General features: G+C 43.0%; 2 protein-coding genes across 16 annotated transcripts in view; one reads left to right on the top strand and one right to left on the bottom strand.

The window, feature by feature from the left end:
- Positions 1-9342, bottom strand: part of ZKSCAN5 (zinc finger with KRAB and SCAN domains 5) — a 28563-nt gene extending 19221 nt beyond the window's left edge. For 2 of the 11 annotated variants that reach the window (XM_077907831.1, XM_077907839.1), the window contains exons 1-3: positions 8298-8793; positions 7518-8037; positions 3476-3614 (exon numbers count right to left, since the gene is read on the bottom strand). In XM_077907831.1, the coding sequence (XP_077763957.1) occupies positions 3476-3614; positions 7518-7931 (553 nt within the window). In that variant the 5' untranslated portion in view covers positions 7932-8037; positions 8298-8793. Of the gene's footprint in view, positions 1-3475; positions 3615-7229; positions 7372-7517; positions 8038-8297; positions 8794-8962; positions 9058-9150; positions 9204-9240 lie in introns of those variants that run through there. The other 9 variants (XM_077907834.1, XM_077907832.1, XM_077907835.1 and 6 more) reach the window with 9 other exon arrangements.
- Positions 8916-25172, top strand: ZNF394 (zinc finger protein 394). 5 transcript variants are annotated; one of them, XM_077907865.1, is made up of 6 exons: positions 8916-9137; positions 10006-10120; positions 16279-16773; positions 17114-17140; positions 19096-19231; positions 24089-25172. In XM_077907865.1, the coding sequence occupies exons 3-6, from the start codon at positions 16393-16395 to the stop codon at positions 25165-25167; spliced, it is 1623 nt and encodes a 540-aa protein (XP_077763991.1). In that variant the 5' UTR covers positions 8916-9137; positions 10006-10120; positions 16279-16392; the 3' UTR covers positions 25168-25172. The 5 variants fall into 5 exon arrangements, with proteins under 5 accessions (XP_077763991.1, XP_077763989.1, XP_077763990.1 ...); XM_077907863.1 differs by lacking the exon at positions 8916-9137 and adding an exon at positions 9188-9576; XM_077907864.1 differs by lacking the exons at positions 8916-9137; positions 17114-17140 and adding an exon at positions 9192-9576.
- Positions 25173-26175: the final 1003 nt, after the last annotated feature.

Genomic DNA, 26175 nt, shown 5'->3' with positions numbered 1-26175 from the left:
GTTGCTATGGTTTCCCTGGTCCTAAAAATGTTATGTCGTTATACAGCTTGCTTCTGACCAAGGACTAGGAAGTAATCAGCAATGACACAAAAATGGAGGAGATAATGCTTAGAGATTAAAACCAGAAACAGACATGGCAGTTTGAAACAAGGAGTGTGGCTACAGAGCCAAAACGGGACTCGAAGAAACGGAAGAATGTACTCTTTACTTAAACAGTAATTTTGATTTTGAGTATAGACTACATTCCAATTACAAATGGAATAATTATAGTAATTACATTCCAGATAACTGCACTTATTTTATGATGTTCCTAAAAAACCTTTTGTTTCTTTAGCTTTTCAGCAAACGGTTTTGCCCCTCTCATGCTGAAATTAGAAAACCAGCCCTCGGTGCTAACAAAGGCACAAGGAATGCAGCCTTCCCCAGTGTGTAGAAATAAAAAACCCAAACAAACACAAAACAAACCTTGTAATTTTATTGGAATAAAGAAATTGGCTGGGTCTACCTAACAGGGCAGAGGAGAGAAGCAGCACCTAGGGACAGAGGGACAGAGCAGCCTGGTGTGATGAGACTCTGGCAGTGGAGGGACAGGAGCCTGCACCTAGGAGGCTTGGTAGAAAAGCAAAACCAGCAAAGCTCAGAATGAGGAGGTAAAAGTATAAACGTCGAGCTGGACTGTTGCGGTCAGAATCCCAGCTCTATCACTAACAGCTCTGTGACCTTGCATGAATGACCTAATCTGACTAGGCCTCAGCTTCTTTTTTTTTAAGATTTTATTTATTTATGAGACAGAGAGAGAGAGAAAGAGAGGCAGAGACACAGGCAGAGGGAGAAGCAGGCTCCACACAGGGAACCCGACATAGGACTCTATCCCAGTTCTCTAGGATCACGCCCTGGGCTGGAGGCGGTGTTAAACCGCTGAGCCACCCGGGCTGCCCTAGGCCTCAGCTTCTTAATTTCTAACATGAGGATAACAATGGTACCTGTTCCATTCAGTCCAGTGTGGGCATTAACCCTTGCTATGCCAACTAAGTGTATTAGACATGATTTGGGGTTTGGGATTTCTTTTTTGAACAGTTTTAACTATTTTTAAAGACTAAGATTACATTACATTCTTACATTAAATAAGATTACTCTTATTCCTTTAGAGGTCTTCTGAAGAACAAAAGAAAAGTTTACCTTAATATTATTAAAAAATACAGTACAACTCATTGTTTCATAATTTCTATATGATCTACTGGGCTCTTCTACACATCTAGGGTACATTTTGAGATCTGAATGATCTTATTTTTCCTCTATCATAAAACATTTTTCTAATTCCTCATCCTAAGAATTACCACGTTTACTAATCATTATGCATTAATTATTACCAGTGATAGCATACAAAATAATGAGAAAATGGAGAATACTCAGGATGATGTAAGAGCAAAATAAATCATCATTCTTCACTAGTCACCAAGTATTAAATTCACTGCCCAGAGTTTTGCATCATCTTCAAGAAGGTTCAAGACTGTTGACTCCTGCTTTTAGCTGTGAATTCAGAATTTTTCATTTTCCACCCATATCAGCAAAAGAGAAGAAAATCTGCAGCAAAAACACTATCACTAGATGAGTTAAGAAAATGATATGAAGAGACAGAGCAGTGCACTCTCCACGATAATGATAAAACTGAGCCCATAGGGCAACTCTTTGAAGAAGTCTACAAATATTACCAGAGTTAAATTTTCTCAAACATAAGAATCAACGAGAAACACTCTATTTCTTTTTTTTTTTTTAAGATTTTATTTATTTATTCATGACAGACACAGAAAGAGAGAGGCAGAGACACAGGCAGAGGGAGAAGCAGGCTCCATGCAGGTAGCCTGACATGGGACTTGATCCCGGGTCTCCAGGGTCACACCCTGGGCTGAAGGCGGCGCTAAACCGCTGGGCCACTGGGGCTACCAGAAACACTCTATTTCTAATTTCCAAAAGGAAATATGAAATTCTCATCTACTGAATTATTCAACAGGAAGGACTTCATCAGGCAAGATTCTGCAACCAGATTCTGGATCATCTCATTTTGCAAAAGGACAGTATTCATTTTTCTAAAGGGAAAAGGGGCATACTGTGTGACGGTATTCTTTCCTTTTTTATGATGTTTGTTATCAAAATGTACTTGATATAAAGAGGTTTAGTTCTTATTAAAATTTCCTTGAGAATTATTTTTTTATTATCCTTTGATTCTTCTGTAAACTATTCATAAAATGACATATGTAAAAATAATATATAAAAATAATCTAATAATAATATTAACAAATAAAGTAAAATTATGTATATACATAAAATAAAAGGGATCTCTTGGCCCCAGATGGTAAGCAGTGAAGACTATTTTTTCTGGTACACTGAGGGTTTAATGAGTTGCTACAAGCAAAGCACTGGGAACACTTGCTGATACCCAGTAAACTCTATATAAGCAACAGTTGCTGCTGCTCCCACTTTGGTCACTATTATCCCAGTGAAAGGAAATCTGGAAAAGATAGGAGCCATGGAACATGTGAAGTGAAAGGCCTGACCTCTAAGGAGAGCCTAGAAGAAAAAGCCTGGGGCCAAACCTGAAACCCAGGCTCATGATACCTTCTGCATAGTTCTGAAATCAAAGGCCTTCCTCTCATTAAGTTAGACACTGAACTAATTTGATAACAAAATCTGACCAGAACTGATGTGAAGTTATTTAAAAACCTTTATTTAATCCACTTACTATAAACCTGTATACATTTCATTGCTGAAATATTAACATGTGGAGTCCCACTTCAAATCCTGATGGTACTGTAATGTATGATACATATAAATCATATTCCCTTACTAAATCTGAAAATGCTGAATCCTACAATATACCTGACAGCAAGAGTTTCTGATTAGGGTTATAGACCTATGGATATTTACCCATCCTAAATAAGATACTCAGCAGTTCACTTTTTTCCCTTCATGTGTCTAATTAATACAAGTTAATAAAATTGAGAGGGGGGGCGGGGAGGAGAGAAAGAGAGAACAATCACTTTAAAGGTCACTGTGAAGCATTGCTTGAAATAGTGAGCGGTCAGAAATGAATGTAATGAGGAACTGGAGAGCTGTTCTTACACAAGCAGTAAGAAAACAAAATCAGTGAGATGGAGCCAGAAAACTGTCATAAAACAAGCACGACACTTTTGTAAAAGACTTCTGTAGATCTTCTGACAATGCCTGTACTTAGAGCTGTCATCACCATTACAATTCGAACAGAACTGCAGTACATGGCCTCACCATCCTACCAGCTGACCTCTCTCTGAATGCCAGGGACTCAATTCCAGGTCCCCAGCCCTTTCCAAGCTCCCGATCCTGCTGACTGCAGGAGGCTGCCCCACCCAAAGTCTCTCTCACACAGATACCGCTTACCCACACAGCCAGGGTGCCCACTCTCTAGCCACATCTGTTCCAATGAATCACACGTCCTCACCATTTTCATCCAGGATATGAGGCTTCTGTGGCTCCTGTTCAGACTGGGGCTCCACGGACAGTAGCTGGTGGCTGAGGGACTCCTGCACAACTCCAGGTGGCACCATCTTCTGAGGAAGCACTTCAGGACACACCACGATCTAACAAGCACAACCACACCAATCAGCACACTGCAGAGGGGGCTATGGAAGAATCCAGTAAATTCACATTCTTCTTCCATTCACTCTTTTTGCCAAATATTTTATGTGCATCTACAATGAGCCAGACACACTTAACTCCACAGTGGCTTAACAAACCCAGTTTATCTCTAGGTGAAGATGAATTCCATTAAACATATCCACCCACAGATAAATACATAATTACAAACCATTATATGTTAGAAAGGAGAAGAAAGTAGTGTCTTAAGACAGAACAGATGAGACCTACTTTAGAGAGAGTGGTCAAGGCAGGCTTTTCTGAGAAGTGTCACTTAAAGTAAACACCTAAGGGGCAAAGAAGTCTGCCAGGGGAAAAGCAAGAAGTGTCCAGGCAGAGAGAATGACATAAGCAAAGATCCTCAGGCAACAAAGAAGGGTCTGATACAGTTGAAGAACTGTAAGAAGGCCAGGGTGGGTCAAGTTTAGAGGGGAAAAGTGAGAAGCGGAATTTGGAAAGGTCAATACAGGACTCAGAAAGCCACACTCGGTTCCTTGGTGGACCCTGTTCAAGTAGGACAGATATCAAGACCAGAGCTAGTTCCAGTCCGACATGCTAAGTACCCCCATCTTTCTTTCCCTCGGCCCTAGAGGACACACAATTACTCCACCACAACCAGTCTCCACAATTTGTCTTTTCTGGAAGGTACTGGCTCAGCAGCATCCTAGCAGGTAATAAGATCCTGCCTTGAGACAGAACTGCCAACCCCCCACCTTCCCCTCCCAAAGATTTCAAAGCACTTAAAATGTTAACCCTCTTAGCACTGGCAAAATGTGATACAGGAGTTACATTAACAGGCAGCTGCCAAACAGTTGGGACAAAGATCATTCTGCATGGAAGTTTGTGTCCTTGTAGACCCACTCAGGGTAAGAGCTAAAATGATGCCAAGTATGTCAAAGAGCATGTCAGCACAAAAGAATCAAAGCAGCCTCTGAGGTCTCCTGACACTCGGATGGAGAAACAAAGGAGGAGAGGTAAAGGATAAAGCCTGGGAAAAGGTCTTCCAGAGACAAGAACTGCCTGGAGATAAAGCTGAGGGGATCTAGATGGCAGGCAGAGAGAAAGGCAAGGCGACCGGTGGAGGCCCTTGAGAAAATCCCCTCTATGGGCCTCAGACCCCTGACTACCACTAAGAAATATTATTTGTCTCTTCCAAAGGCGGCTGCATATCACAATGAGAGAGGGAAATGTACATATTGGACATAAGTCCTCTGTTTAAAAAATCCTTTCTGTCTTTAACTGTACTTTCGAGGGCAGCCCCGGTGGCGCAGTGGTTTGGCGCTGCCTGCAGCCTGCGGTGTGATCCTGGAGACCCGGGATTGAGTCCCACGTCAGGCTCCTTGCATGGAGCCTGCTTCTCCCTCTCCCTCTGCCTCTCTCTCCGTGTCTATGAATAAATAAATATCTTTAAAAAAATGAATGAATGAATGAAGGAGATGTTATCATGAACCTCTACTTTTTGTCCTGACAGAAACAGAAAGGTTCAAACATTCCCATCTGGAAGACATTCAGTATAGCCAAGGGTCAGTAGAAATTCCCTCTGCTGCCTACTTGCCTCATGAAATGAGCTAAACCAGCTGAAGATGAGGATGTTCTGGAATGTCAAAGTACCTCTTACCCAGAGATGAAGAATAATGAGACTGGGACCTTACAATGAAGGGCAATGGCTCTCAAGACTGAGGGAGGGGCACTTGGGTGGCTCAGTCGGTTAAGTCTGATTTTGGCTCAGGTCATGATCTCAGGGTCCTGGGACTGAACCTGATGTCAGGCTCCCCGCTGGGGTGTTGTGTGTGGAGTTTGCTTGTCCCTCCCTCTCCCCTGCTCACGCTCTCTCTTTCCCAAATAAATAAATAAAATCTAAAAAAAAAAAAAAAAAAAGAATCAGGGAAATTCTCTAACTAGCTTCAAACTCTTGTGACCTAAGGTCTCCCAATTTTTGCTTCTTTGCTCAAAAAAAAAAAAAATTAAAGCTTAAGGAGAATGTGACCCTAGCAACAAGAAGGCAGAAGGTCAGATTATAAATGACTAAGAAAAGACAAGAAGATGTAACAACGGAAACATACCAATCCTCTCTAAATTAATACATGATATACTGCAACACCCGTCCCCCCAAAAAACCAACAGGATTTTTGAAGTGGTGAAAACTAAACTAAGTAATTCTAAAGTTTGTAAGAAACTTTTTAAGAAAAAAGTTTGTAAGAAACTTTTTAAGAAAAAAGAAAATGTCAAAAATTTGGAAAGGGAAAAGGTAACCCTATCAAACACTGAAAACACTTTACAGAGCTCAAGTAAATAAAATAATGATACAGGAACAAATAATAAGATCAATAGAAAAGAATTAAAAGACCATAAATACATGTAGAAATTAATAAAGATGGTATTTTAATCAGAGAGGGGGAAAAAGGATTATTATACAAGTTGGGGCAACTGGAAAGACATCTGACTTTTATAAAAAGTCATAACTATATCAAACACCATGCACCAAAATAATACTAAGAAAGAAAGAACGAACGAACGAACGAACGAAAGAAAGAAAAGAGTATTAGAAAATTTTCTTATAATATTGTAGTGGAGAAGGCCTAAGTATGACACAAAATCCAGAAACTATAAATTAAAAGATATAAATGGACTACATAAAAATCAAAAACCTTACAAAACAGAAATCTCCATAAACAAAGACAACAAAGTGGAAAAATAAACTTGCAACTCAGACGACAGACACAGTGCTTTTTTCAAATAGTTAAATAACATAAACAGATAATTCACAAAAAAAGGTACACACATAGGGTGCCTGGCTGGCTCAGTCAGTGGACTGACTCTCAATCTCAGGGTTGTGAGTTCAAGCCCCACATGAGGTATAGAGTTTACTTTAAAAAAGGGAATACACATATAACCCTTTAACATATATACTGTGGCCAAACTCACTCATAATATGAGAAATGCATACTAAAAGAGCACAGAAGTGCAATATTGCATCTTTCTGATAAGCAATAATAAAAAGTTGAATAACATCACATTATCAGACTGTGAGCAAAAAATTTCTCTTGTGCCCTTCAGTTGGGAATAAAAACTGGTATAAACTCTACTAAGGGCACTCTGTCAACAGCTGTCAAAATTACAAATGCATATGGCCTCTGAGTCAACAATCTGACTTCTTCTAAACATTTACTCTATAATTAATGATGAATGTAAAAGACAGTCATTGTGGCAAAGTATGTTACAGTAAAAGCTCAGAAACAATCTAAAGGAATAACTTAAATGGCTTTCAACAGGAATTAAACTATGTACTCCACCCCCTCGATGGAATATAACGCAGTTTCAGAGAGTGAGGCAACGTTGTTTGCAGTGATGTAGAACAAACCAAGATACAAGAAAAAAGCAAGAGGCAAAAGCACACAATGATTTAAAAACAATTGTGTTTTTTAAAAGCATGTCATCTACAGGAATGCTTATATATACAGAAGAAAGTCTATCTCTAAGGACATACAGGGATCAGGTGACAGTGGCTGCCTCTTTAGAGAACCAGGCAGCCGGAAAGTTAGGGTTGGGAGGAAACTTACTTTTCATAAAAACCTTATGCACCTTTTGAATTTTGTATCATGTCATTCAAAAAATAGATACAGTAATTTTAAAAATAAATAAAATCGCTGACTGTCTTCTCCAGGTTAACACACTGGATACTCCTTCTCTTTGCTGGAGTGGCAGGAAATCTCCACAGTGTACCTAATCCCAGGAGAACAAAAGAATATGGATGAAGCACCTGAGCGCGAAAGATATCACCCCTGCTCAGCAGCACCTGCCTCTCTTCCTCTCTTCCTCATTGCTCTAACATCTCCCCTTTCGCTCACCTGTTGTCTGCGTTCCTCTAGTTCTCTCTGTATATTTTCTACCACAGCCACAGCCTCTTCTCCACTTTCTGGGTGATGTTCTCTCACCCAGGTCTGGAACTCTTCAGGCAGGATGGTCAGGAACTGCTCCAGCACCAGCAGCTCCAGGATCTGTTCCTTGGTGTGCAACTCGGGCCTCAGCCACTCGCAACAGAGCACCCGGAGCTGGCTCAGGGCCTCCCGGGGCCCTGATGCCTCATGGTACTGGAAGTGCCTGAAGCGCTGGTAAAAAGTCTCAAACACTGGAGGGTTGTACTCCTGCATCCATGTGCAGTCTTCTTCTTCCACCTTCACTATTAGGAGGTCTTCTTGCTCCTGTGAAGTCTCAGTTGGAGGGTCTAAGTCTATAACTTCCCCAGACTCTGTCATTATCATTCCAACTCAGAGGGCTATCTCTCCAGGTTAGCTGCGTGACACAGATCAAATCTGTTTTCTGCTCTTTAAGATCTTCTGAAGGACACTTCCATTAGTGTGCAACCTACTGATACATTGGAAATCATTATTAGCAAAGAGGTGACAAAGAGGTCATCTATACTAAAGATGACCAATCAACAGAGTAATTTACTTTAAAATACAGACTACAAGACAGCCATCACTCCACCCATAGAACTACTAACAGAGAAAATTTCCAACATTTTAAGAAATGTAAAGAACAACAAAAATCTGACATCAGGCCTAACAGAACACAATTTTAACGATGAAAAACATTAAATTTCATATAAATAATTGGGCAAGACTTACTAACTAGTCCAGACGCAGTGTCTGCTTTTCTCTACCACAAGTCAAAACAGGAGTGAAAAACATTACAATGGTCAAAACGGGTCCTGTCCTTCATGCCACAAGAGCATGCCAGACCAAAAAGACACTTCATTGGTCCCGAAGAGAAGCACAGTTATAAGTACAGATTTGGACCTGGATTCTTCAGAATCTCCCCTGACCCCATAGCCACGGAAACCCGGCTGGTCAAGGTTAGGGACAGGATTCTCCTCTGGACACAAAGCGCATCCTCCTTCCTCCAGGCACCTGTCCCGGGGAGCTCTCCTGGAAGACCAAGTTCCCGCAGGCAAGCTTGGGAAGATAGGTTTCTTTCCACAAACCGAGAGAAAACCCGAAACCGACACTTCGCAACACTTCCTTGCCGGAAGTAAGCAAGTGCAAGCTTTCCCTGTCCAACGGGGTCGAGCCATCAATCCCACCGCCGAGAGTACTTCCGAGTCCTCTCTAGGAATCCCGGAGGTCCTCGCCTCGCAGCGGGCGGGAGCTGCCCGCCCAGACACCGCCCCGGAGGGGCTGTGGGCCAATCAGCGGGGAGTTGGGGCGCCTCCGACCCGGCCATTCCCCGCCCACCGAGCCGCAGGTTCTGCGTCACTACAGCAGGGGAGGAAACGGAGCCCGCTTCTACCCACCCTAACTCAAAAGCCATTTAAACAGCCCGGGCTCCACCCCTTTTCTTGGAGTGGGAGCAGGGGACCGGGCCTTGGCTGTCCCGAGTGGTTGCCAAGGCAACAGCTGCTACTGTCTGATTGGCCGTGGAACTTGGGCTCCCCCACCCTCAACGCTCTGCGCCCCACTTCGAAGTAGGTTCGTCCCTTACCGAGAGCCCGCAACCCTAATTTCTGTTTAAGTCCTTCGTTTTCTTCACCTGAACCCTTGCCCCTCCCCACACGTCTCCAGACACACCCACCTTTTCACCACCGCATAGCTTACCCGGCCCGAAACCTTCAACGTCAGACGCGGAGTCGGAGGAGCCTACAAGTCCCAGGAAGCCTCGCGCGGGCCACGCCCGCCAACCAGTAGGGCCGCGGCTCTCTTTGCAGCCTCGGGCTCGAGGGCCTATCAGAATGCGGGAGGAGAGGGAGGCGTTTCCTCGAGCGCCTCCGCCGGGAAGCATGGGGTCCGGGAGCTCTGCATTCCTGCAAAGAAGAGAGCTTCCCCGTGCGGGGCTTCTTTAGCCAGAGGGATGCCCTTGTTAATAACCTCTCGTTTCTGTGTGTTTGCAAATGCCTAAATTGACACTGCGGTACGTTTGTACGATTTGTGTGGTTCCACTTTTTACATTTATGTTGCCTGGCTCGCTTGGTGTGTAGTGTGAAGTAGAGATCTAACTCTTTTTCCAAATCACAACCGAGTTGACCCAACATTTATGAAAAAGTCTGTCTTTACCTCCCATTGATTTGTGATGCTGCCTTTATCATACACTAAATTCTCATGTTTTTGTGGCCTCTTTCTAGAGTTTCTATTCTGTTGCATTGGTCTCTGTGTCTATGCATGTGATACTATGCTGTTTTAATTTATTGAGGATTAATAATTGGCTTTAATACTTCTTAGGGCAAATACCCCGCGCTGTGTTTCTTCTTCAAAGTATTTTTGCTTCTTTAGTTCTCTTCCAAATTAACTTAAGAATCAGGTTGTCTTTTTTTTTTTTTAATTTTATTTATTTATTCACAAGAGACAGAGACCAAGACCGAGACAGAGACACAGGCAGAGGGAGAAGCAGGCTCCAAGCAGGGAGCCAGACGCGGGACCCGACCCGGGACTCCAGGATCACACACCCTGGGCCGAAGGTAGGCGCCAAATCACTGAGCCACCCAGGGATCCCTTAGAGATTCAGGTTTTTTAATACCAGAGAGAAGTATCTATTGGGATCAGTTTTAATTGATATTCACTTCGGGAGAATTGTCATTCTTGTAAAGTTAATTTTCCTATCGAACATGGTAGGTTTTTCCATTTGTGGGGAAAAAAGGCTAACTTTGGATCAGGAGTGTTTTAAAGTTTTCTTCATATATTTTGTACATAGTGTGTTACTGTTTATTCCTTTTTTAAAAAATATTTTATTTATTTATTCATAAGAGACAGGCAGAGGGAGAAGCAGGCTCCCCTTGGGGAACTGATACGGGACTTGATCCCAGGCCCCGGGGATCCTGTCCTGAGCCAAAGGCAGATGCTCAACCACTGAGCCACCCAGGCGCTCCATTAATGTTCATTCCTAAGTATTTTATCTTTTTTTGTTAGTATTGTGAATTGGGTTACTCTGTTTTTAAAAGTATGTCTGTTAGTTTTTGTTGCCTAACAAACCACACCAAATTTAGTGACCTTAAAAAACAATCACTTATTTTGCTTATGACTCTGTGGGCTTGTGATTTGGTTCAGGCTTAGCTGGGTGGCTTTACTGCAGACTCCTTTTGTCTGTGGTCAGCTGCTGTTGAGATAAGTACTTCTCCTTCTGGGGATTGGCTGGTTGTCAGTTGGAGTGCTAGGAGGCATTCAGGCCACACACTACCCATCACCTGGCAGCCTAGCTCAGACTTATTCACTTGGTGGTGGCAGGTTACAAAAGCAAGAGACCAGAGGTCGTGAAGGTTCTTGGTCCTAAGGCTTGACATTCACACAGTGTCACTTTTGCCACATTCTTTGGTCAAATCAAGCCACAAGAACAGCCCAGATTCAAAGGGTAGGGAAATAGACTCCACTTCTAGAAGGGAGGGACTGCAAAGTGTAGTCCTATATTTTTTGTTTGACTTTTTTGGCCATTTTTGCAATATACTACAATAGGATAGTATCAAGAGGAGAGAAAGGAGCGATGATCCAGTTAGTATGTGGAAATGGACTTTTCACATAACCATCAGTCTGAATGCACAGGTTGGAAGGTCTGGAAAGTGCTGCTCTAAGCACTTTGAATTTTGTCTTTATATTAAGCCAGATCTTGAAAGAGCTGAATACTTAAACAACACTCCTTCCTCCCTTCACAGAATTAGCTCTTTTGAATTGTGCTTTGGTGCTTGCCATCAGCTAACATTGAAAGAGCATTAAAATCCATTAATTTGGGGTAGCCCAGGTGGCTCAGCGGTTTAGCGCTGCCTTCAGCCCAGGGTCTGATCCTGGAATCCCGGGATCAAGTCCCACGTCGGGCTCCCTGCATGGAGCCTGCTTCTCCCTTTGCCTGTGTCTCTTCCTCTCTCTCTCTCTCTCTCTCTCTCTGTATCGCTCATGAATAAATAAGTAAAATCTTTTTAAAAAAATAGGATATAGGAATATTACATTTAAAAAATAATAAAATCCATTAATTTTATTTATTACAGAGATTTTAAGATTTTATTTATTTATTCATGAGAGACACAGGCAGAGGGAGAAGCAGGCTCCATGCTGGGGACCCAACGTGGGACTAGATCCCTGGTCTCCAGGCCCTGGATTGAAGGTGGCGCTAAACGGCTGAGCCACGCAGGCTGCCCTTATTACAGAGATCTTAAAATACTGTCCACTATGTCACATAGTGTCCTTTTCCTGGGCACTCATGGGAAATTTCTCTTCCTGCTTGGTATCAAGAATAGCTGGATTTCTCCTAAGCTACTATTAATAGTTTGCTTTTACCCAAGATACAGTGCATGTCATGTAACTAATCTTGTTTTTCTCTTGCATTGGCTACTAAGGTTTTTCAGAGCCAAACCATGAGCTATCTTTTGCCAGTACATAGGAGCTTACAGTAGGCAACTTGTAATCTCATTTTATCCCTAGCCCCATTTATCCTTGCCCTATTTTATCGCTCCTCGGCCTTTTGGCTAAGATCAAGTATGTCCTTTCCCTATATTTTTTTTTTATCAATTCTTGAACTTTCTTTTTTTAAGATTTTATTTGTTTATTTGACACAGAGCAAGAAAGCACAAGCAGGGGGAGCAGCAGAGGGAGAGGGATAAGCAGGCTCCCCACTGAGCAGGGTGTCCTATGCTGGGCTTGATCCCAGGACCCTGGGATCATGACCAGAGCCAAAGTCAGATGCTTAACCTACTGAACCAGCCAAAGCTCCCCATGTAATTTTTTCTTAAGTAAACTCTACCCTCAACGTAAGGCTCAAACTCATGACCCTGAGATCAAGAGTCACATGCTCCACCAACTGAGCCACCCAGGTGCCCCTATGCTTGCCCTATTTTTAAATTATTTTTAAGGGATCCCTGGGTGGCGCAGCGGTTTGGCGCCTGCCTTTGGCCCAGGGCGCGATCCTGGAGACCTGGGATCGAATCCCACATCGGGCTCCCTGCATGGAGCCTGCTTCTCCCTCTGCCTGTGTCTCTGCCTCTCTCTCTCTCTCTGTGTGACTATCATGAATAAATAAATAAAATCTTTAAAAAATAAATAAATAAATAAATAAATTATTTTTAAAATTATTTTTTAAAGGTGAGACAGTATATCATAACTAGAGCCGATAAAACCCAGAGGCAGGAGCTGTTAGAACTAGACTGGTAATCAGCTGGTAAGCAGACAACCTTGATGGGAGGGGATGAAAGATGCTTGTAGTGCCCTCTCAGTACTTGCTATTCACTTCCAGATTCCATAATTAGTTACATAACTGGATATTTTCTGAAGCTAGGTTTGTCTGTACTTAGGAATTTGCATTCTGTCCTTTGTTACTTTACCCATCCTTTGTCACCTGGCCCTAGTAGAAGCCTTGTCCGGCAATACTGGGAAAGAACTTCTGACTTCCTGCCAGGTTGTGATAACGTTCCCACAGAGATGAATAAGTAGACTTGTACAAAGTTTCTGCCTTCCAGGGACTTTCAGACCATTTGGAGAGATCAGATATAAACATGGATCACTTATATCATTAAATTGTTATATATTTCTCCAAATTTCTAGAATGACAAACCTGAGCCTTGAGAATAATGAAGTTGTTTCTTTATTTTTTTTTAATTTTTATTTATTTATGATAGTCACACACAGAGAGAGAGAGAGAGAGAGAGGCAGAGGCACAGGCAGAGGGAGAAGCAGGCTCCATGCAGGGAGCCCGACATGGGACCGGATCGCAGGTCTCCAGGATCACACCCCAGGCTAGAGGTGGCGCCAAACCACTGCACCACCGGGGCTGCCCTCACTTTACTTATTTCATATTACTAATAGGTTCCTTTTTGACTTACTTAGATATAATTTTTTTTATATGCTTCATGGAGGGGCACCTGGATGGCTCAGTGATTGAGCATCTGCCTTTGGCTCAGGTTGTGATCCCAGGGTGCTGGGATCAAATCCCACATCAGGCTCCCCACAGGGAACCTGCTTCTCCCTATCTATGTCTCTGTCTCTCATGAATAAATAAAATCTTAAAATAAATACTTCATGGAAATTTTTCATGACTAAGGAGGAAGGTGAAGTTTCATTACAAATTAACAATAAGGGGCACCAGAGTGGCTCATATCTGACTCTTAATTTCGGCTCAGGTCATGATCTCACAGTGGTGAAATTAAGCCCCATGAAGGGCTCCGCTCTAAGTGTGGAACCTGCCTAAGATTCTCTCCTCTCCCTTACCCCTCCTCCTTTTCCTCCACCCCACCCCTCCACTTAAACTCTCTCTAAAACAAAGAGAAGAAAGAAACAAAGAAAAAAATGAACATTAACATTTTTAATGATGCAGGCTATGGTTGAAATTCCTTACAGAGAATTTCATTCGCAAGGACAGGCTCTGTTCAACAAGGCTGCTGTAAAGCTGTTTCTTCATTCCACATCTCAGCCTACAGGAACAGCCCTTGGTTAGTGTGTTTACAATCAATAACTCTCTACAACAGGTGTTTTCTTTGGTATTTGTCCTTGGTGCAGTAATAGAAGTAAAGTAATTTATATATGGTTTGAACTCTAGGCAGGGAACAAGATACCTTATATTTCTTTTGCCCCAACCTCAAAAAATTATTTTCTTCATTCCTCCTCATTATGTTCCTTTTACATATCTAAAACTCTTCCATTTAAAAAATATCAATGAGGGGATCCCTGGGTGGCTCAGCGGTTTAGTGCCTGCCTTTGGCCCAGGGCGCAATCCTGGAGTCCGGGATCCTGGCCCAGGATCGAGTTCCACGTCAGGCTCCCGGCATGGAGCCTGCTTCTCCCTCCTCCTGTGTCTCTGCCTCTCTCTCTCTCTATGTCTATAATAAATAAATAAATAAATAAATAAATAAATAAATAAATAAATAAATAAATAAAATATCAATGAAAAGAAAACACAGGGGCACCTGAGTGGCTCAATCAGTTAAGCTTCTTCCTTTAGCTCAGGTCATGGTCTCAGGGTCCTGGAATTGAGTGTGTCGTGTCCCCACCCCAAAAGGATCCCACAATTGGGCTCCCTGCTCAGAAGGGAGTCTGCTTCTCCCTCTAACCCCCCACCCCCCCGCTTATGCGCGCTCTCTCTCTCAAATAAATAAAATCTTAAAAAAGAAAGAAAGAAAAAAAAAAGAAAGAAAAGAAAACACAAAGATCCTGGAACCATGAAGAGGAAATGGATAGACATACATAGACTGTGCCTCTCACCTCCCCGCCTTTCTTCCTCAGTGAAAAGTACTTTTCCTTAGGAATTGTGGGGAGTTTGGCCTTTTGGCTTTGCTCTTTCTTTAAGACTCGGCTCTTCCTATCTGCTTTTTTACCTTTAAGTTCTTTTGAAAGTGGTTTATTTGCATATTCAATATAATGCCAGACACAGATATAATCGAAATCAGGGAAGCATAGGAAAAAAAAAAGAGGGAGAGGGAGTGGTCCCAGTGTCCATGCTGATATTTAAAAGTGAGGGAGAGTGAATAAATGATAGAACAGAAGGGTTGGGCTAGGAAGAGGAAAAAATCCTTGACAACTTTGATGGCTGAGTGTGAGATATTGCAAGGGAGTTGCAGATGGGAAAGCTTAATGTTAGAGGGATTTAGTGGGATGTAATCTATTAGGGATTTATTGCCTATACATTTATCAAAACTATTTTTTTTAATTAAAATATGTCTTCGGTCCACATGGACATTTTAAACTTTATCCTCCTGGATAAAGTCACTGTACCCTCCCCATCAGCCTGGCTGATTATCTCCACCTCTAGTCCCATAAATGCACTGTGCGTACAAGCCCAAGTATCGCATTTACCAACCCAGTCCTGTAAGGATTGAAGTGTCTGACTCTCTTAGGAAGCTGAGGATAGAGACTATGTTTACTCAGCTTTGTGACTATGGTGTCACGCAGGATGCCTTGGCATGGATCAAATATTGTACAAAACCTTTCTTATATAAACAAATACCACATGGATGAATGTTCAGCACTCATCGTACAGCTGGACTTTTAACTTTTCCTACAACAAAATTAAAAACTTTATTCACAACGTGTTAAAAAATGACATTCAAGGGGTGCCTGGGTGGCTAAGTCGGTGAATATTCTGACTTTGGTTCAGGTCATGATTCCAGGATCCTGGGATCCAGCCCCTACATGCTGCTCCCTGCTCAGAGGGGAGCCTGCTTCTCCGTCTCCCTCTGCTGCTGCCCCTGTTGTGCTCTCTCACCCTCGCTCTCAAATAAATAAAATCAAGAAATAAGTAAATAAAAATCTTGAAAACGAAGTAACATTCAAGTTATGGGATAAGAGTATCATTTAGTGCTCTTAAACTGAACGACTGTAAGCTGCTCCGGGAGGGTACATACACGTTCGTAGGGTTATTTCTGGAAGCGGCCGAAGGGCAAACCACTGAGATGGACCTCACTCCTCCCGGCTGCCTAGAGAAGCCCCGGAAATGCCCCCGGGGGTGGGCACCGCAGGGAGTCGGTGACGCACTTCCGCCCTGGTTTTTTGAGTACGTTTTTTTGTCACGGGTCGAGGCGGGTTATGGGTGGAATACGTGCGGGCGGGAAAGGTGTTGGAGGGGACCCGGGAGGGTAGGGTTGGGACGGGATAGTCAGGATCCTCTGTTCTGGGGAGGTCCGATGAGTTCCGGGGTTTTTTGCAGAGTTTGCCGTCCTGTCACCTGAAGGCAGAACTCCGGGAAATAAGCAAGCGCCGGAGAAGGAGGAGTTCGAACTTGACCGCGAGTCAGGTCCGTGACGCCGAGTCGGGAGCCTGGATGGCAGCCGCGAGGTCTCTGCGTGATGGACTTCTGATAGTGAAAGTGGAGGAAGACTCCCGCGGAGGTCAGGAGCCCGACCCGCCGGGGAGCTGTCAGGATCCCGAAAAGTCGCGACAGCGTTTTAGGCGGTTCCGGTACCAGGAGGCGGCTGGACCCGAAGAGGCGCTCAGCAGGCTCCGGGAACTTTGTCGCCGGTGGCTGAGGCCGGAGCTACACTCGAAGGAGCAGATCCTGGAGCTGCTGGTGCTGGAGCAGTTCCTGAGCATCCTGCCCCAGGAGCTTCAGGCCTGGGTGCGGAAGCACAGCCCGCAGAGCGGGGAGATGGCTGCGGCGGTGGTGCGCGCTCTCCAGGGAGCGCTTGTTGGGGCCTCCGCCCAGGTGAGGAGTGAACGTGTTCTGGTGGCGGGGGTGTAGGGAAGAGAGGCGTGCCGGATGGCTCTGAGTTTCAGACCTTCTTTCCTTACATTTTGTCTGAACTTCAGGATGCGCGTGAAATTTTCTTTCCGTAGGAAACAGTGACAAGTAAATACAACCAGGATCCTCGAGTTATAGACCTCTGCGCACAAAACCAACGTGGGAGTATTGTCTATCCATTGTAAGACACCTTCTTGTCTAACTAGATTATTTGAGGGAGAAAGGTGTCAGATGGAAAGTGATATGTCATTGACTACTTAGGCTAGAACAGCAGTTTCCTACCACTTTCTTTTACTTTTTTTAGGAGTTTGGCGACCCCCTCCTCCTACAGGTGATAATGGAACTATAATGGAGTTAACTAATCATGCCCATGTGATGAAGACTCCATAAAAAATCCCAGTGGTGTGAAATTCGGAGAGCTTCCAGTTGGTGAACACATCCATATACCCAGAGGGTGACAAACCCCAATTCTGTGGGGATAGAAACTTCTGTGCTCCAGACACACACACCCCCAAGACCTCACTATGTATCTTTATTTGGCTGTTTATCTGTATCCTTTATCATATCTTTTTGTAATAAACTGGTACACCTAAGGGTTTCCCTACTCTGAGCTCTTCAGGCAAAGAGTTGAATTGGTAGGGAGAGGTCATAGGAACCTCTGATTTGAGGGCATGTCGGACAGAAATTGTGGGTAACCTGGAGATCTATTAGTTATGATTGGCTTCCAAAGTTGCAAGGGGAGGGTAGTCTTGTGGGACCGAGCCCTTAACTTGTGGGATCTGACTCTATCCTGGTAGATAGTATCAGAATTGAGTTAACCTTTAGGACACCCAGCTGGTATGAAATAATTGCCAGAGGTGTGAAAACCCCTACATCTGGTATCAAGTGAGGGAAAATGGTAGTGAAAGTATTCAGAGCATTGAGAGCAGAAGAGAGGCACAAGAGCATGATTTTCTTTTACAAAGAAGCAGAGGAAAAAAATTTTATTATACTCAGATCTTAGAAACAGGAGACACAGCATGACATTCAGAGCTTCCTGGGAAGGACACCAGGGTTGTTCAGAAGGCAGAAAACTGGAGCAAAGGGAAGGTTTAGGCCAGAGCCTCTACTGAGGTTTCCCAGATAGACTAGGCAGGACCAGGGGAACAGTTTAGGATTGGTTGGTTTGAATAATTTCAACAGGCTCTAATATATGGGGCTTGTCCTTAGTTGGCTGATACCTGGTTGTAGGATGATTAAGGCAGAGGAATGTTGCCTCCTGGAGCGTACAGGTCAGGTAGAGGAGGTATGGCTTGAGATTAAACAGTCTTGACTGAGCCTTTTGTTCTAAGAATTGATTAGCCCTGGGAAGGGCCACCTCTCTATCCAAAAAGATTTTTTTTTTTTAGATTTTTTTTTAAGATGTCAAAACAACATACAGAACATTTTAAAATATATTTCCCTTTCCTTTTGTTTAGTGAGAGATCCTTGGAGTCAGTTTGTGACCTGTCATCAAAACCTAGACAGACATCTCCCCCACACCAGTATTAGAACCTTCCCTTCCTAAGAACTGTGGTTTTACCTTCTGTGAATGGTCAACTTACATTTTTTTTTTTAAGATTTTATTTATTTATTCACGAGAGACACAGAGAGAGAGGCAGAGACACAGGCAGAGGGAGAAGCAGGCTCCATGCAGGGAGCCTGACATGGGACTCCATCCAGGTCTCCAGGATCATGCCCTGGGCTGAAGGTGGTGCTGAACCACTGAGCCCCCCAGGGCTGCCCAGTCAACTTACATTTAAATAAGCTATCTCAAAAGATCATCCTGCTGGATAATTATCTTATTGTGCAGTGGTCAAGGGAAGCACCTGCTGTCAGGAAGCTACTTTCATCTTCTTAAATTATTTGTTTGCTTTCACACATGGGGTAACCGTGTCTCAGAGGCAGCACTGGAATTTGGGACTTCCTGGTTAACTGTATATTTTTCATTTATGTCAGATTTTCCATTTTGATAAATCACAATGATGTAACTCAAATGAAGACTTTGCTCTTTCCCCAAATTAGTGTAGATAGTCCACAGAAGGGCTTTTCAAGTTTGCAAGAGAATTTCAGCCTCTGTCTACTTTGAAACTCCAGTCAGTAGAAGACACTGGAAAAGACTCAACAGCCATGGCTGTTACTTGATTCCTAGGGCTTCCTGCTCAGTGGTTGCAGACTCCTCTGGAGTCTGGCCTCATCCTGAGATTAGTGGTCATTTATGCTGTCCCCGGACAGCAGGTGCTGAGTGGAGGTCTCATGTTGTTTCAGGAATTGGTGAAGGTTGAGAATGTGGCTGTGTCTCTAACCTGGGAGGAGTGGGACCGTCGGGATGCAGCTCAGAGGGACTTCTGCCCGGAGAGTGCACTGAAGGATTGTAGAAACACAGTCTCGCTGGTCTCACAGAGTAAGTCCTGACTTTGTTTCAAGCTGTGTGTGATTTGTGGAGGGCTTGCCCTAGAACCATCTATGAGCCACTCACACACACAGGTTGAGAGCTGTTAGAATCTCTTTTGTGACCCAGCAGGACCTTGCTCTTCTGGATTGTTAGGTGTTAAGTTCAGCTTTTTTTTTTTTTTTCTTGGTTCGTTTAAATAAAACACATACAGAAAAATATAATGGGCACCTGTGTGTCTACCACTGGGGTTTATCAAATTTTTAATATTTGGCCATACTGGCTTCATTCTTCTCCCCCCCCCCAACAAATAATGTTAACAATTATAGGTGAAACTCTGGGTACCCTCCCTGAAGCTGTTCCCCTCACTCCCTCTTCAGAGGTAACCAGTATCCTGATGATGGTATTTATTTCCATGCCTATTTTATATTTTTTACACGTACATGTGGCTACATGCACACAAGTTTTTTCTCTTTATATACACAAAAATATACATATACATGTATGTAAACATGTATATGAACATGTGAATACATAAACCTGTAAACATATATATTATTTTTAGATGGTATATATATGCTTGTAGGATTCTTTTGTACCTTGCCTTTTTTTTTCCAACATTACATTTTTGAAATGTATCCATGTTGACACACGCAGCTCTAGTTCATTCATTTTAATCCTTGTGTATCTCATTGTATGAATACTCCAAAATTCATTTATCCACTGTCCTATGGACATCAAAGCTTCTAGTTTTTCACTGTTATAAATAGCATTATAGGGATCCCTGGGTGGCGCAGCGGTTTGGCGCCTGCCTTTGGCTCAGGGCGGGATCCTGGAGACCCGGGATCGAATCCCACGTCGGGCTCCCGGTGCATGGAGCCTGCTTCTCTCTCTGCCTGTGTCACTGCCTCTCTCTCTCTCTCTCTCTCTCTCTGAGTGTGACTATCGTAAATAAATAAATTAAAAAAAAAAATAGCATTATATTGAACATTCTTGAATCATTCTGTGTTCATATATGGAATTCCTTTTTTTTTTTTTTTAAGAATAGTTTTTTTTTTTTAATGTTTTATTTATTTATGATAGTCACACACAGAGAGAGAGAGAGAGAGAAGCAGAGACATAGGCAGAGGGAGAAGCAGGCTCCAGGCACCGGGAGCCTGACGTGGGATTCGATCCTGGGTCTCCAGGATCGCGCCCTGGGCCAAAGGCAGACGCTAAACCGCTGTGCCACCCAGGGATCCCCATATATGGAATTCCTAAAGTTGATAGACTTAGGCATGTTTGTCCATCTTGCTGTTCAGAGGACTATAAGCACTTTGTTCTCCTACCAGCAATATAAGAGAATTCTTTCTGTACATCCTAGTCAACATTTGGTGTTCAGCTGATGTGATATAGTAACAGTAGCTCACGTGTTCCTTTTTTTTTTTTTTTTTTCATGTGTTCCTTTTAAAACATTACATCACACCTCTGCTCAGAACCTGCCATGGCTCGCTCGCTTTTCTTTCTTTCTTTCTTTCTTCTTTCTTTCTTTCTTTCTTTCTTTCTTTCTTTCTTTCTTTCTTTCTTTCTTTCTTTCTTTTTCTTTCTTTCTTTTTTTTAAATTTTATTTTATTTTATTTATTTATTCCTGAGAGACACAGAGAAAGAGAGGCAGAGGGAGAAGCAGGCTTCATGCAGGGAGCCCGAAATGGGACTCTATCCCAGGACTCTAGGATCACCCCCCAGGCCAAAGGCAGGCGCCAAACCCTGAGCCACCCAGGGATCCCCGGCTCTTTATTTCACATAGAGTAAAAGCCTAATGTGACAAGGCCCCATTGCCCTGCCCATTCCTCTCCTACTCTGCCCCTTGTCACTGTACTTTAGCTCCACTGACCTTGCTGCTCCTTGAACATGGTGGGCATCCTGCCTTGTGTTTTTTCTCTGTTTGATGCCTCCATTGCACAGACTTCCTGACTTGTTTCAGGTCTTTGCTTAGCTGTCAGTCTTCAATGAGGCCTGACCTAACCATCATGTTAATACTGCAGTTTGCCTTCCACTATCTCCTCCCACACTGCTGACTTATCCCTTGCCTTCTTAAACTTGGTCCATAGCATTTATCATACCCTCTGACTTCTTCCATAATTTATTTCGTGTTTATTTTACTGTCTGAGCACCCCTTCTAGAATGTAAACTCCACAAGGTAGGAGGGGTTGTCTGTTTGGTTCTAATATATCCCAAGCACTTGGAATAGTGCTTGGCACACAGTAGGTGCTCTGGTATCTTATTGTTTTAACTTGCATTTCCCTGATTTCTGCTGGGTTAAATATATTCAGATTTTTGTTTTGGACATTCTGTTAAATGCCTGTTTATATCCTATTTCCCTTCCTTTCCTGTGTGTGTTTTTTTTTTAAATTGGTGCAGTTCTTCGTTTTTCTTTTGTTTTGTTTTGTTTTTTGTTTTGTTTTTTATTTATGATAGTCACACAGAGAGAGAGAGGCAGAGACACAGGCAGAGGGAGAAGCAGGCCCTATGCACCAGGAGCCCGACGTGGGATTCGATCCCGGGTCTCCCGGATCGCGCCCTGGGCCAAAGGCAGGCGCCAAACCGCTGCGCCACCCAGGGATCCCCAGTTCTTCGTATTTTTTATATTAACTATGTTTTTACTGGTTATATAAGTGGCTTTTCTTTTTTCAATGACATCTTTAGTTATGTAGAATTAAAAATTTTTAATATATGGTTGACGTATATGCAGGGGTTAGAGGCAACTACTGCCCACCCCCCACAGTCAGAAATCCCCATAAAACTTTTAACTCTCCCAAAACCTAATTACTCCTAGCGTACCATTGACTGGAAGCCTTATGGATAGCATAAACAGCCAATTAACACATATTTTGTATGTTACATGTATTATATACTATATTCTTACTATAAAGTGAGCTAGAGAAAATGTTCTTAAGAAAATCATAAGGAAAAGGAAACACTCTTACAGTACTGTACTGTCTTTACCAAAAAATCTGCACATTAGTGGGCCTGCACAGTTCAAACCCTTGCTTTTTTTTTTTTTTTTTTTTTAAGATTTTATGTATTTATTCATGAGAGAGACACAGAGAGAGAGAGAGAGGCAGAGGGAGAAGCAGACTCCATGCAGGGAGCCCGATGTGGGACTTGATCCTGGAACTCCAGGATCATGCCCTGAGCTAAAGGCAGACGCTCAACTGCTAAGCCACCCAGGTGTCCCTCAAACCCTTGTTCAAGGGTCAACTATGGTCAGATTTTTCAATCTCTTATTTTGTGATTTGTGTTTTTCCAGTCTTAGGAAAATACGAGGCCCTTCTCAATCCTGATCCCAACTTTGCAGAGACAACAACTCTAAAATCTTTTATGTGTTTTTCACTGGCATTTATTTTCATATTTCTAAATAGGACACTTATTGTGCAATTTCAGATATCTCTTGACTGTCTACTGAGGAAGACAGGAATTAGGTCTCTCCAACATGCACACATTTAGCTGTCTGTAATACTGTCATAGTTAAATCAGTCCTTTTTGTACTTCAATGTATAATGTTTCAGTGTTCCACCTATAAATATATTATCTATATTTACTCACATAGCTCATATGATTATATGTTTTTTTATTTTATAACTTTTAATTTTCTCTGGAATGAATAATGCTTCATTTTGCATGCACTACTTTTCCAACTATTGAACACTGGTTCACCCATAGGCTCCCTGTTAGAAATGCAAAACTGTGTTCATGTGTATCAGATATGCCATCAGTTTCATTCTCCCCTTGGAAGAATCCTCCAGAAGCTGCTTCGGCTCCAATGTGAATGGGCTTGTCTCCAGGCCTGTTACACAGCTGTTGTCCCAAAAACCTTTCACTATCACCCTGGAATTCCTTTTCTCTTTCCTGGACCCCATCATTTTCATCCTTGGTTTACCCACCTCAATTTGTTGGAGAACATCTTCCAGTATCTTCCAGAGAACATACACTTGGGAACTTAATTTTTTGAAAGTTTGCAGGTCTGAAAATGTCTCTATTCCTCTCCCACATCCAGATCATAGTGTGGCCTAGATTCCCTATTAGAAATGATTTTATCAACAGGATGCCAGTGTGGCTCAGTTGGTTATGCAAAACCACAAACCTGAGATCAAGAGTCACAAACTTCACCAAATGAGCCAGCCAGGTGCCCTTTGCAGAAGTTTATTTTATTTTTTTATTTTAATATCCCAATAGCTTATCTTTGCTTTTGTTTCCCTTGCCTCAGGAGATATACATAGAAAACAGCCGATTCAGATAAATTATTGCCTGTGCTCTCTTCTAGAATTTTTACGGTTTCAGGTCTCACATACATTCTCAGCTGTGCGTGAAGCCCCCAATCCAGAATTTATCTGGTTCAATCTCCCTGGGATGTAAACTGCAAAAATTCTGGTTTGGGGTGGGATCTGGTGGTTTAACTGCTCTTTTATAGACTTCCAGTGCATCTTAGATTTGTCTCCCACCCAGACCCTACCTCTAAACATTGGAGGCACATGGTATGTCTGTTACCATAACTCATCACAGGAATATAATTTCTCTTGTTAAAACATCATTCATTCATGGGGTACACGCTGTCCTGCCCTTCTTGACACCCCTTCCAGATCTGCCTCTATCGTGGTATTGTGACTCCTTTAACAGTGGAGTGGGGCAGGGGGAAAGAGATGGGTTTGTGGGTGTAGGCACAGGCAGGTAAATATGAGCACATCTGGCAGGTTGATTCAAATAACTTGAGTGGTTCATGGAGAATATTAAAAAGGTTTGGGGAGCGGTTAATGTACTACAGTGCTTGCTTGTTTCACTCCTGCACAGGGATGAAATGTCAGCCTTTTGTTGTTGTTTTTAATGTTTCAGATTTGGAGACCAGAACTGAGAAGAAAGAATTTATTCCAAAGCAAGAAATCTTAGAAGTAGAGCCACAGGGGCAGCTACAAGAATGGTCCCCTAGGCTGGCTCCCCTGTTTTCAGAGTGTGGTGATACCCACGCAAACAGGGTAGAAGAGCAGTCAGGACATTCCTCACCACTGAAACTTGAAAATTCTCCTGAAGAGGAAGGACTCACTAGCACCTCAGATCTCAAGAATGGTCCCACAGAAGAGAGAGACTCCAAAAATAATGGATTTGGAAACAGTGCCCAAAGTTCAGACTTTGTTCCTTGTCACCACCCCCAGACAGCGGAGAGGCCCGTTAATGGGAACAAACAGGGATACGGTTGTAAACTGAGTCCAGACATGTTAAGACATCAGATGGTGAAAGCTCACAACTCTCTTGACAGTGAGGAACATTCCCACAGGGCAGGTCTTTCTGAGACCCGGCAGCAGTTGCGTGAAGAAAGACCTTATAGATGTGATCACTGTGAGAAGAGTTTCAAACAGCGTTCTGACCTTTTTAAACACCAGAGAATCCACACGGGAGAGAAACCCTACGAATGCCAAGAATGCAGGAAGAGCTTTAGTCAGAGTGCCGCCCTGATTAAACACCAGAGGACACACACAGGTGAAAAGCCCTACACCTGCCCCAAATGTGGGGATAGCTTCAGGCAGAGCTCACACCTCAACCGGCACCAGAGAATTCACGTGGGAGAGAAACACTTCAAGTGTAATGAGTGTGGGGAAACCTGCCGCACTTCCAACCGTTTCAGACACCAGAGGATACATAGAGGAGAGAGACCCTATACATGTGAAGAATGTGAAAAGAGCTTCAAACGGTGCTCTGACCTCTCCAAACATCAGAGAGTCCACACTGGTGAGAAGCCGTATGGGTGTTCTGTATGTGGGAAGCGCTTCAGTCAGAGCGCAACCCTCATTACCCACCAGAGGACTCACACTGGAGAAAAGCCTTATAAATGTCTTGAATGTGGGGAAAGCTTTAGACAGAGTCCACACCTTATCCGACACCAAAGGATCCACAGAAATAAAGTCCCACTGTTTTGACATGCCTGCTGCCTGGCTATTTTGGTTTGTTTGTTTCCATTATCCAGAAACTACATTCTTTGGCATTTGGAGTATTTCAGTAGATTGTGGATTGAATTTCCACGGGCATCACACCCAAGACAGATCAGTCACTCTGACTTGAGTCTCAGTGCCTACCAAAGTGTCAAGTTGAGGCACGAATGTGTAAGTGGGGAGCCCCTTCAAAGGATGAGGTGGTTCCATGGAAGGGCCTCCTGACGATAGCAAGGGCTGACACGTGACAGTTTGGTCCTTGTCTCTTCCCTCTTCTTACCTCCACTTTCTGACCCAAATCTTGCCCACTCTGCTTACTTCTCTAAGAAATAGTTTAGCCACAGAATTGTCTTTCTGCCTCAGTGCTGGACAGGATTTCAAACACATGATAATCCAAAACACCATGTAAAGTTTGGTGCATGCAAGAGGCATTCTATATTTTTTACCTTTTTATACATTAATTTTGCAGAGTTTCTCTTGTCCATTCTAGAAGTTCAGTTTTATAACTCTGTTAATTTCTTTTTAAATGAGAGGCAAAGGAAAACTCTACCCAAACACACCCAAGAATTCTCATCACTGGTTTTCAAAGCTTATTAAATTAAGGGCACTTTATTTGATAACTTTTTGGTTTTGATAAAAACCCTCACTAAACTTTTTAGTAAGCTTTGTGTAGGGGAGAGTGGGGGAGGCTCTTGTAATATCAAATAGCCTAAAACACGTCTTTTCTGTCAAGGTTTCTAAATGTATGGGACATAAGGAAGTGCTCCTTGGGGATGTTCCACAAAAGGACACCAAAGGCAGAAGCTCCTTCAGCTCTTGCTTGTTTAACAGTATTCACTGACCTCATATAATATTCTGTTCACAAAATGCATCCACATTTTTCCATTTGACTCCCAAGCAACCCTATGAGGTAAGTGGAGACCTATGTCATTCCCAAGTGGAAAGGAAGAAATGAAGGCTTGCAGTTGACACTTTAGGACTTAGGTGATCAGGGGC

The sequence above is a fragment of the Canis aureus genome, chromosome 8 (genome assembly GCF_053574225.1).
Source record: "Canis aureus isolate CA01 chromosome 8, VMU_Caureus_v.1.0, whole genome shotgun sequence".
Classification (NCBI taxonomy): Eukaryota; Metazoa; Chordata; class Mammalia; order Carnivora; family Canidae; genus Canis; species Canis aureus.
Note: the sequence above shows the minus strand (reverse complement) of the source record. Positions and strands in the feature narration are given on the sequence as shown.

Coding starts and splice junctions, on each gene's coding strand:
- ZNF394 (XM_077907863.1), top strand. CDS start 9,557: ATGCCTAAATTGACACTGCG. Junction 17,141..19,095: donor GCGACCCCCTCCTCCTACAG/GTGATAATGGAA, acceptor ATGTTGTTTCAG/GAATTGGTGAAGGTTGAGAA. Junction 19,232..24,088: donor AGTCTCGCTGGTCTCACAGA/GTAAGTCCTGAC, acceptor TTAATGTTTCAG/ATTTGGAGACCAGAACTGAG.